Source organism: Mus caroli, chromosome 1, assembly GCF_900094665.2.
Source record: "Mus caroli chromosome 1, CAROLI_EIJ_v1.1, whole genome shotgun sequence".
Taxonomy (NCBI): domain Eukaryota; kingdom Metazoa; phylum Chordata; class Mammalia; order Rodentia; family Muridae; genus Mus; species Mus caroli.
In genome coordinates, this window is record NC_034570.1 from 156,280,739 (window position 1) to 156,292,981 (window position 12,243).

General features: G+C 40.7%; 1 protein-coding gene across 9 annotated transcripts in view; it reads right to left on the minus strand.

The window, feature by feature from the left end:
• Pou2f1 (POU class 2 homeobox 1) overlaps positions 1 to 12,243 on the minus strand; it is a 132,279-nt gene that overhangs the window by 4,452 nt on the left and 115,584 nt on the right. For 6 of the 9 annotated variants that reach the window (XR_003837230.1, XR_003837229.1, XM_021167748.2 and 3 more), the window contains 2 exons: positions 5,247 to 5,318; positions 2,377 to 2,722 (listed from right to left, as the gene is read on the minus strand). Coding sequence is in view for 7 of the 9 variants with exons in the window: in XM_021167748.2 (XP_021023407.1) it covers positions 2,377 to 2,722; positions 5,247 to 5,318 (418 nt within the window). In the remaining 2 variants the exon portion in view is untranslated. The remainder of the gene's footprint in view (positions 1 to 2,376; positions 2,723 to 5,246; positions 5,319 to 12,243) is intronic. The other 3 variants (XM_029480105.1, XM_021167766.2, XM_021167773.2) reach the window with 1 other exon arrangement.

Genomic DNA, 12,243 nt, shown 5'->3' on the forward strand with positions numbered 1-12,243 from the left:
GGTAGGTCAACAAAAACTAATAATGTATGAAAAAGCCTTGTGGAAACCTTCTATGTGTAAGTTAATTAAAACCCATAATAAAAAAATAAGGAAAGGAGTTTGAACAGAGTAACCCAGATAGGTAGACAATATTATTCCCAGAAGATACAGACTATTAAATAAAAATCTTAGTGCTATACATGGGATACATATGTCCAAGTTGCTGCAGGGTATTTGATCACACTCTGAACCCCCAGATTATATTATTTACTGAAAAAAAAAAAACTTTCTCTAGTTGTGGTGTGGCTCAGCCCTTAGTAGGCACCTTTAATCCCAAACAATGAGAATAAAGTTAGTTTGTAACTTTATAACAAACTATGTTTAAAAGTGATGTCTAATTGAGTGGCAGAAAAAGAGACAAATCAGAGAAAGATCTGCCAGAATAGAATATGCCCAACTCTCACGAGAAGAAGGGGAAGGGAAGCTACTTTAGAGAGCAGCACAGGGTGGGGGTGAGAGAAAAGAGAGAGGTAGGAGGCAGTTTTACTGGGACACTTGTACAGAGACAAGTTGCATAGAGAGAACAAGCTAGACACAGTAAAGACAAACCAGCCAGAGAATGAGGAGCTACAAGATGAGAACAGAGTGCTAGGGTTCGTTTGGGCAAAAGTCAGAGTCTGGAGAAGCCAGACTGACTTCGTCCACGTGGAGAGGAGCTTGAGCCAGAACAGTGAGTTAAACCAGCCAACAGAGCGCAGAAAGAGCTAGAAAGGGCGAGCTCAGTCAGCAGTGAGTCTCAGAGGCTGACCGCATTCTAGGCCTAGCTTAGCTTGTGTGACGGTTGGAAGGTTCCAGGACTAGGCCTAAGTTAGCAGACAGAGGCAGTAAGCCTTGAAGATGGCAATTACATCAGGAGAATAAACGTTACATTTATAACAAGTTATTGGTTTGGAAAGCTCTAGAGGCCAACCCCCTAGAAATAAAAACCAACAAAACCCCCAGCTCATTACAGGCTATTGCCACTGCTCTTGGGTGTACATCGTAACTAGATGCTATATCCGATTACTGAAGACAAATGTACTTCAGTTACAGGACATGGAAAACTCTGGAACTGACCAGGAAGCTTCCTCCCTGCGGGCTAACTTTAACAGTACCAGAGGTGCTATACAGGCACCTAGGAGAGAAAAAGCATCAACAGTCTTGCAAAATACTAGACCCTGTATGTTACAATACTGACCAATCAGGCAAGATGTGGCATTGGTGGAATAGTGGGATGACTGTTCTAGAGGTAAACAACTGGTTTCTGATTTGATCTGAGGCCTATTCATAGCAGGAAGTTCATGCCTGGTGCTGTAAATGTAGTCAAAAGCCCATGGATGGGGAACTCATGGGCCAAGAGGTGGGGCAGGGGCAGATACTGACTATTGTTTTGTTAAATGGTTATGGCGAACTGCCTTCTAAGAACTTATGTTAATACCCAGATGTATGATGCTCTCAACTCTTACTGCAGTGGATAATAATCAATGCAGTCAACTGGTCAAACTGATAAGAATAAACAACTGTTGGGTATGCAGCCCTAAATAGGACATCGCTATCAGCCATGTCTCCCTAACATCAAGACTTAGGGAACATTAAGGAAAATGTTCCTCAGCAGAAAAGATGTAAGAGTGGGAGGCTGGGAGTTTTGTGAACTGCTGTCTACATTGTAGACACGGACATGGGATTTGCACTCACTGAATGCAGAGAAGGTTCTCTGAACAAGATCAAGTCAGACACATTCTGGTGTAGACAGGGCAAGGGCTCTCGCTCCGCCCCTAGCTGAAGAGCTATTGGCAGTTGAGAGCTCACTGGTGGGTCACTCGTGTCCCAGTGGGCAGGCCTACAGTCACATGTACACAGGCAGCACTAACTAGACTGGCTACTTGAAGAAAAAAAAAAAACAAAACAACAAAAAAACATGATTCATGAAGTCATACGTGTGGGTGGGGGTGAGTTCAGGGCAGTTTGGGAGGAGTTGGGGATGGATATGACCAAAATACATTGTATACATGTGTGAAATTATCAGAGAAAACCTGAAAAATACATAAAATCAGATACCACTTTATTCCAAGTTTTACCTGTTTTGGGGGAATTAAAAAGTAGATAAATATACTTGACTGAAGAAAGCTTAATAATGAAGAATTCTGAGCTTTTTCCTGGTTCTCTCACTGAGTTACTCAGTGACTCAGTTCTGTGTCATCGTGTGGAAATGACAATGTGGCTACTTAGAAACTTAAGTGCAAACCCATCTCAGATATACTTTTCACTTAAGACAGCGATAACAAATTTTCCCCGGGAGCTGCAGGAATGAGTTCCTAGTTCTGTTCTGGATGCAAACGGAATGGGAAAGCTCCTTACCCAGCAGCAAACTGTGAGGGCGCCATGAGGCCTGGGCTGAGTCCCGCAGCAGCAGCCATAGCAGCAAGACTGGCATTTGCTGGCAACTGTGCCGCTCCTTGGAGAGCGGCGGCTGCTGTCTGTAAGCCGGGCGCAGTCACCATCACCTGGCTGGCTCCGAGAGGGGAGGGAAGAGGCGTGGAGGTGGTCTGTGTCGTGCTGGTCTCACTGGCACTGGAGGCCTCAGAGGTGGAGGCTGAGGCAGAGGGAGAGGGACTCAAGGAAGGGGATGTGACCGCTGAGGAGGCAGGGGGAGCTGTGGAAATCACGGTGGCCGTGTTGTTGTGGGACGTGGAGTCTGTAGTGCCTGAGAAGAGACCTGAGTTAGAAGATGGCCTCCTGTAAATGGGTTTGGAAAAGTAGTCACTTCCATCAGTATCTAGAATCAAGAGAATGGTTAACCGACTACTCATTAATCCTTAATTTGTTTTTTTTAGTAAACTTGCTTAGCATTTTAACAGAAATTAATGATAAACAATTTAAAGCCAAAGCTATGAGTCCTACTTTAAGAGAAAGAATAACAGTGTGCCATCCCTGTCCCCACCACCAGCCTCAATTTTCTATTAAAAAAAGAGCAAATGAGGGGCTAGAGAGATGGTTCAGTGGTTCAGAGCACTGGCTGCTCTTGCAGGGGGCGCTCACAACCATTGTAACTCTAGTTCCGGAGGATCTGACGCCTTTTTCTGGCCTCAACAGACATCAGACACACAGATGGTGCACAGATATACATGTAGGAAAAACACTCATATACGTTAAAAACAAAAACAAGAAAACCTTCAAACAAATAAATCTTTTAAAAAAAGCTATTCAAGCCAGGCATGGTGGTTCACACCTTTAATTCTAGCACCTGAGAGGCAGAGACAGATCTCTGTGAGTTTGAGGCCAGCCTGGTCTATATAGAGAGTTGGAAGCCAGTCAGATCTACAAAGTGAGACCTCACCTAAAACAAAAACAATGAACAAAAACGAAAAAAAAAAATCATTTTAATATTTCTTATCATTCCGTAGATTTTCAGTACACTCATTATAACAGCATACCTAAATTTGAAATAGCCATGTTTCAAATATTCAAAAGCCACATGTGTTTAGTGAATGCCGTAGTGCATAGTACAGATTTAAAATGTGTGGAAGTTGGTAAGCTAGAATCTAGAGGCAAAAGTATCTTAAAAGAATGTGTCCATTCATGACCCAGTAAGGTATCTACTATAGTAAACATATAGAGCAGGCCCTCTAATTCTAGTTGTCAGTAAATGCTTATCATGTTTTTCTTTCCCTCTTCCTCCTCTACCTTTTTTAGTTAAATCGATACACGTTACCAGTCATTTGGAAGATGGAGCCTCAATTGAGAAAAAATGCCCTTACCTGATGGACCTGTGGGTTATTAAGTCTGTGGGACATTTTCTTAATTAGTGCTTAATGTAGGAAGGCCCCACTCACTGAGGCTGTTGCCACCCCTGGGCAGGTGGCTCTGGATGGTATAAAAGCTGAGAAAGTAAGCCATGAAATGAGGAGCAAGCTAGTACGCAGTGTTCCTTCATGGTCTCTGCATTAGTCCCCATCTCAAGTTCCTGCACTAACTTCCCTCAGTGATGGACTGGAAGCTGAAATAAATCATTTCCTCCTCAAGTTTGCTTTTGGTTGTGGTGTTTTATAGCAGCAACAGAAACCCCACTTAAGACAATGCTGCATTACAAAACAAAAATACAACCAACAAACTCCACCAAAACAAAACAGAGGTAGCTAGAACTGAACTCAGTGAAGCTCAGCATGCCCTAGGATATAATTAACCATACATAAATAGAAAACAAAACTCATGTGATATTCTCACTAGGGAGAACTCAAGAAAGGACAAACATACACAATCCAACCCTTTAAAATTTCCATACAGCAATGCTACCAAAGTATACAAGATTTCCAATGTAGTATATAAACAGCCCAAGCAAAAGAAATATCTCAAACTTGTGAAACAGTCAGAAAAATCTTACGTAAGCAACACTTTGTGGTACAGAAGACCCTTCCCCTGCAAGAGTCTCAGCACACATGTAAGTACCCCTGCTGCACTAATATGGAGAACCCTGCTATTAAGGTTGCAGTTCCCCATGGCCCCTGTGGGGGTGAGCATGCCTGAACACAGGTGGCTGATCTTGTTTGAAAAATGACCTTGTATAGAGTTCTGTGTAAGGCTGCATAACTCAGCACACAAGTCCTGTTCTGGCTTCCTGTCAGCATAAGTAGGTGTTGTATTATAACCAATCAGCCCTTGCTGCCTGTTTGATGCTATGACCAATTTGCCCTTTCTGCCTGTACCCCTACAAGAGCCCTATACACCCTACCCCTGGAACAAGAGAGTGGACTTGTGTAGCTGCAGCAGTCTTCCGAAGCTCTTCCATCATACTCACGGCTATCCAAACCCTGCGTGTAGCCTCTGCTACCTTTATCCTCCAGGGCTGATGGCCAACAGCCTCCGAGAAGGGAGGGGCACAACTCTCAGTTTCCTTTCTGCTGCCCAGCTTTCCTCCTAAGCCACTGGGAGGAACTTACACCATCTGCAATGGGCACCACTTGCTTCCTATACCTTCACAATGGTATCAAAGTGACTGTGGTCTCTGAATGAGGTAAACTTGCTTACCTTCTTTTTGTTGCTAATTAAGAAATACTATAAAAAATAATCCATCCCCCCCTTTGTCCTTCTCAAAACAAAACTAAAATGCTTTCTATACACTACAGCTGCCTCTAGCTAAATAAAATTACAGCAGTGTGGATATTATTAAGCCTACCCCTTGAGTCTTTCTTCAGTTCTAAAGGTACCAGCCCAAGCCCTGCACTGTGTACCTGCTGTGGTGGTGACTCTGTCTGGTAGACTCCTAAGCACTTCCCAGCTGCATCCTCTTCTAAGATCTTGATCTATAGGAAGATAAGTGTGCTTTCTTATTTCTCCTCCACAGGCAAAAAGTTCCAATGCACTCTCAATCTCCTGACGAGGTTTTCATTCCATGAAACCTAATTTTACGTGTAATATTAAATTCTGAAACTGTCCTTTTTTTTTTTTTAACAAAACCTTAAATCTTGAAGTAAAAAAAGCTTAAATTGATTATTATTCTTTCCTCCTCACTGCGTAAGTTAAATAAACCAGCAACCTGTTAACTCTTCTTGTAGGCTTACGAAGAAAATCCCAGTCAAATCAGTGGATTTAATCTAGGCTAGAAAGGTATGAGTTAAAAATACAACTTAGTTTTTTTTTCTTTTTTCTTTTTCTGGTTGTAATATACTATCCATTTCTAGGCATCTCCTATTTGAGCATCATGCAACCACTATGACATAAAACACCAGCATGATCTTTAAATACATCCTCCTAGCCATGGAATTCTGTTCCAATATACCTCCTTTAGATCTGAATCCTTGGCAATGCACTCTATGGAAGCGCAGGCTTTCAGAGCCTCAGCATCCTTAAAAAAATGCTATCACCCAGCCCACAGCAGCCTTAGATGTTAGATTCAAGAACATGTAGGGTACCTAGCACTTCCTCTTGTTTCCCACCCTTTTCTAACCTACTGAAGTATGACTTAAGTGTAAAGTTAATAACTTTTTATCAATTTTCAAATTCTTTAAGTGTCACACTACCAGACTGGAGCACTTGCACAATCAAGAAAAGATCCCCCAGGCCTGCATGTAGTCAGTTCTCAAACCTACCCTGTCTCCACTGATTTGCCTTTTTTCCTGGCCATTTCACATACAAGCACTTTGCTTTTCCAGGTCTACTCAATGGTGCAGATATGCTGGGTGAGCTTTGGCTTGTTTACAGAGTGGGACTGTTATAAATACACACACACACACACACACACACACACACACACAAAAGAGTTAAGTTGTGACTGTTTTCCTTGAGGAAATTGCTTCACTGGATGCTATATTAATGTTTTTAACTTCCAAAGACCATGCTCAAGTGTTCTCCACAGTGCCTGCATCACTTACATCCCCACTACCACTCGGCAGGAGCAGCAGTTTTTACGACCCTAATTCCTCATCCATCTTAGGGTATACAGGTCCTGTGAAGTATGCTTTGCATTTCCCTAACAAGCAATATTGCTGAGCATCTTTGCCTATAGAGTTTCTTCACTTGTATACCTTCTTCAGTAGAGTATCTACTTAAATGTTCTGGGCTGAATCTTTATTATTGAGCTGTCAGAGTTTCTAGTATATTCCATATGCAACTTCTTTTTTTTAAAAGATACATACTTTATTATAAATCTTTTTTTTAGTCCTTGTCTTTTGTTTCCATTTTCCTCAAGATGCCTTCTACAGCACAAAAGACTTCACTTTTGATAAAATCCAACTTACCATCTGTCAAATTAAAAAACAAAACAAAAAAAATGTGTGCACTTAAGTGCTTTCCACAGGGCCAGAAGAGGACACTGGATTCCCTAGAACTAGAGGTAAAGTCACAGGTGGTTGGGAAGCACCCACCACAGGGGCTGGGAACTGAACTCAGACTCTGCAAATGCAACAAGTGCTTCTGACTGCTGAACCATCACTACAGCCCTGCGCTTGCTTGCGCTCTCTCTCTCTCTCTCTCTCTCCCTCTCCCCCCCCTCTCGCCCTCTCCCTCCCTCCTTTCCCCCTCCTCCTCTTTATTTTTTTTTTAAAGCTTATACTTTGGGTGTTGAACCCTTTGCAGTACAAAGACATGCAGACTGTCTCCTACTATTTTCTAGAAATTCTATGAATAAATTCAGGCATCTGATCCATTTTAGTTAGCTTTTTGCTTGACACAAGAACCTAAAATGGTCTTGTGAATCTTGACAGCCAACTGTTCCAGAAGCATTTGTTAGGGACTCTTTTTTCCTATTGAATTGTCTTAGCTATTTGTCAAAAATCAATAGAGAACAAACAACCCCCCCCCCACCCCCCGCTCCACTGGACTGACAGCTTTGTTTCATGTAATCTATTTTATGAAGAGCTTAATCTTGCCTTCATTACTTGTATTTTATAATCAGCTTTGAAACCTGGCTCTTGATATATCCTCTAAGTTCATTCTTTTCAAGTCCTTTTCATATAGATTTTTAAATACATCCCTTTCATAATTATTTTAGAATGAGCTATCAGTTTATGTGTTGGAATTATGACTGCTGAATCAGAAATAAATAATAAAATAAGGTAGAGACAGACAAGTGTCATTTTAAGAATGCTGGAATATAAGATGCCTTTTAGAATTTAATTTCAGGTTGGAGGGAAAACAGTAAAGTATTTTCCATACAAACATGAGCCCCAAGTTTCATCCCCAGAAAGCACAAGAAAGGCGGGTATGGTGGTGTAGGCTTCTAATTCTAGTGCTGGGGAGGTGGAGACAGAGCTCTGGGTTTGCTGGCCAGCTGGGTACACACATTAGTGAGCACCAGGTCCCAATAAGAGACCTTGTCTCAAAAAACCAAGGAATTAGTTGTCCCTGAGGAACATCTGAGGGTTGGTTTCCAGTCTCCGCATGCGTGTGCGCCAGCATACACTACACATGCCTCCCAAACCCCGAGGAGAAGTGGCTGGCCTGGCCTTTTAAGCATGTTATTTGCTGTGGGTCTTGAGTAGCCGCTCTTGATCTGTGGAAGCAGCACCTTCGGTTTCAGGTCAAAGGGCCTTTTATCACGAATGGATTTGTATTTGTCAAATACATTTTATCCAACTATTCAGGTCTTGTCTCAATTTCTATTTTTATTGTATAATATATTAACTGGTGTTCAGATATTAAATCTACTGTATATTCTTGAGGTAAGTCCCCCAATCAAAATGAATATTCTTTTATATATGTTGTCAGTTTTGACTTACATATGCGAGGCAAGTGGTCAACAAGCTGAGAGTTCCAAATATCTATTTTTCATGAGGGCTATGAGCCTGTATTTTTTTTCCCAATGTATTTATCTAGCTTTTGTATCAGAACCCTGCTTGCCTTGTTCAAAAAAAAAAATTCCTATTTTCTGAAATTTTATATTTTTAGAAAATATCTGATTAAATAAAACAAAAAATCAACAACAAATTCCACAGAACACTATTAAAACCCCTAGGGCCTGGGCTTTTATTTGTGAAGTTTTTAATTAATAATTGCTCAACTCCTTTTAGTCTATTAGATTTTCCATTTTTTAAATCAGTTTTGACAATCTGTTAGTTTCTATTGTCCATTTTACTCTACACTATCTTTGTTTAGAGTGAAATTGTTTCTAGTACTCCAGTTTGCCACATTATACAGCAGTTCTAAGTATAAACTCCAAAGACCTGAAAATGTATGCTCACATACAAACTTGAACATGAAAATCACAGTAGCAGCATTAACAATAGCCCAAACCTATGGTGCTACACCACTGCTATGGCTTGTGAATGGTAAGTGTGATGGTTTGTATATTCTTGGACCAGGGAGTGGCACCATTTGGAGGTGTGGCCTTGTTAGAGTAGGTGTGTCACTGTGGGCATGGGCTTAAGACTCTCACCCCAGTTGCCTGGAAGTCAGTCCCTTTGGATGAAGATGTAGAACTCTCAGCTCTGCCTGCGCCATGCCTGCCTGGATACTGCCATGCTCCCACCTTGATGATAATGGACTGAACCTCTGAACCTGTAAGCCAGCCCCAATTCAATGTTGTTGTTGTTGTTTTAATAAGACTTGCCTTGGTCATGGTGTCTGTTCACAGCAGTAAATCCCTAACTGAGAAAGTAAGCACTGCTGTACAGCCCAAGAGTGGAATACCATTCAGCCATGAGAGAAAAGTACAGATATAGGAAAGAAACCTGGCATATTCAAAGGGCCATCTGTACACATCCCTTTCTCTAAAATGTTAAAAGCAAGCGATCCAAAGAGAGTCCAAGAGGGATGCCCGGATGAGGGAGCACCAGGAACTCATGGGCTTATTCCAATATTTAGATAGTTGTTGCAGTTCCACATACTGTAACTGTACCAAAACTTACTGAACTGAGGACTTTAAAATTGTATACAAAAAAAAGTGAGCTATAAGCTGAACATATGCCTTTAATTCTAGTTATTTGGAAGGCCAAGGGTGGGACCACCTCAAAACTAAACAAAAAGAATTAATATTTCAATATCTATCTATCTATCTATCTATCTATCTATCTATCTATCTATCTATCTATCATCTACCTACCTGCTTGCCTGCCTGCCTATCTACCTACATACCAAGGTAGGTTCTGTGTAGCCTTGGCTGTCCTGGAACTCACTATGCAGAACAGGCTGGCCAAGAATTTAGAGATCCCCCAGTCTCTGCTCTTGAGTGCAGGGATAAAGTGCAGATACAACACTGCTCCACTCTTGTTCTGTTTAGTTACTAGTTTTGGTAATATGTGTCTCTTTTTTCTTGGCTGCAGATAAATTTGTCATTTTTCAGTTGTACTATTTCTCTACTGTCTTCATTTTATTACTATTTTTTGTTTTTTTGCTATAATCCTTGTTATTTTTTTTTCTTTCTGACTGCTTTGGGACTCATTTTTTCTTCTTTTAAAAAATATGATTATGATCCATCCTTCTTTCCTTTCTTTCTTCTGTCCGTCCTTCCCTTCCTTCAAGACAGAGTCTTACTATGTCCCTAGGCTAGCCTTGTAGCCACTCTCCTCTTGCTATGTTTTGCAATCCTCCACTTCCTACACTCCCAGAAGTTTCAATCTGAGCTGCAGGCTGCTGGCCCGTGGTGCTGTTTCTCTGATCTCTGTTACTGCAGCCAGGCTGCCATGGTGGCCTCTGCCCTCCCTGCAGGGCAGACACCGTGAGCCATAGCTACTGTCTTCTGAGATGCTTTATTTTCAATTAAAAAATTTTTCTTAATTTCTTGGTTTTTTCCTTTAGCATAAACTTCTGATTTAATTTCCAAATATTTGAGGATCCCCAAATATCTGTTGTTGATCTCTAAAAAGACATATCTTGTATGGTTTTAATCCTTTAAATTCACTGGATCTTGGCCACATGTTAATTTTCAAACATTAAAGGATTCAAGTTTTTTTCTGTTGTTGATTTCTGTAAACACAATACAGCAGGGCATGATGGCACATATCTTTAATCCCAGCACTCATGAGACAGAGGCAGGTGGATTTCTGTAATTTTAAGACCAATAGGATCTTCACAGCAAATCCAAGTCATCAGGGTTATATAGTAAGACCCTGTCTTAACAAAACATGACAAACAATAGGCTGGAGAGACGGTTCAGAGGTTAAAAGCACTGGCTGTTCTTCAAGAGGACTTGGGTTCAATTCCCAGCACCTACAGAGCAGCTCACAACTGTCTGACTCCAGTCCCAAGGGATCCAAGTCCCTCACAGAGACATATCTGTGGGCAAAATAGCAATGAACATAAAATAAAAATGAGTTAAAATAATGAACATACACTTTTAATCTTTAATTTAATGTCCCAGGTATACTTGAAAAGATTGTTTTTCAAGCCAGGTCAAGCTTGAAAAACAATCTTTGGTTGATACTGTTCAATGTCTTTGTATCTTTGACAACATTATTGATATAGTTCAAAGGTAGAGTATTGTGTCTTACTATTGTTGAACTATTTCTCTTTTTCTGCTCATTTTTCCTACCTGTATCTTGAGCTTCCATTGTTTGATAACTAATTCAAATTGCTATTGTCTTTCTGAGAAATACATTTGCATCATTATGAAACATTTTGGCAAAGTGGAGACAGAACCCTTTGGTTGAGCATGCTCCAAGGCATTTAAGAGCACCGAGTCTCCTGGAGGAGTGTATTTCTAGGTCCTCTAGAAATGTTTGCCAGGACCCTTCATGTGCCAAGCACAGGAGAAAACGAAGACAAACATGTCAATTATCAAGTATTTTATTATAAGACAATAGACTGAGAAAATATATTTCCTTGTTTCTGAAACCCCATTCCAAATGGCAGGAAAGACACAGAAAAATAATAGATGTCCAAGGGCAGACATTGGGTATAACCTGCCTCTGCCTCTCAAGTGCTGGGAGTAAAGGTGTCTGCCATGTCTGGCTCTTATTTATTAATTTTATAATGAGTGTATCAGGCAATAAGCTGCACATCAGAAAGAATATAGTATTTAGCTCTTTACAAGTACAAAGGATATCGGGAAAGATAGAATTATAAAAATAGATTTATAATATGAGTAAATGACAACCTTAACTTCCTGGAGAAGTTAAAATATTCCCAGGAAGAACAGATATACAATGTGGAGTGGCTTATCAATATCACACCAAGAACTATAAGACTAAGAACCGAGCACTACAGTGGTATTACTTACAATGGCCTGGATGGAGCTTGCCCATGTGTTGGGTGGGATGGCAATGGTCAAGCATAAACAATACTCAGTGCACTGACAAATCTGTATGTTTCTCTGAATGTAAAAAGCCACTATTCAAGTTTTGTGAAGAAAAAAAGTCACGTGAATAAAGTTTTTTTTTTTTTTTAAAAAAAACAAAAACAAAAACAAAACTTTATTTAATGTATGAGTGCTCTGCTGCATATACATCTGCAGGGCAGAAGAGGGCATCAGATCCCCTTATAGATGGTTGTGAGCCACCACATGGTTGCTGGGAATTGAACTTAGGACCTCTAGAAGAGCAGCTAGAGCTCTTAACTGCTGAGCCATCTCTCCAGCCCCAAAGATGTGTTTTAAAAGTTTGGTAACAGATTTAAAACTTTTTATATATATATTTTTTTAGCTGGGTTTGGGTGTTGTGACACACACCTTTAATCCTAGCACTCAGAAGGTAGAAGCAGATGGGATCTAAGTTCAAAGCTAGGCTGGTCTGCATAGTGAGTGGTCCACTCAGGAGGTCAGCCAGGGCTCAGTCTTAAGAAAAAAAAAAAAAAAAA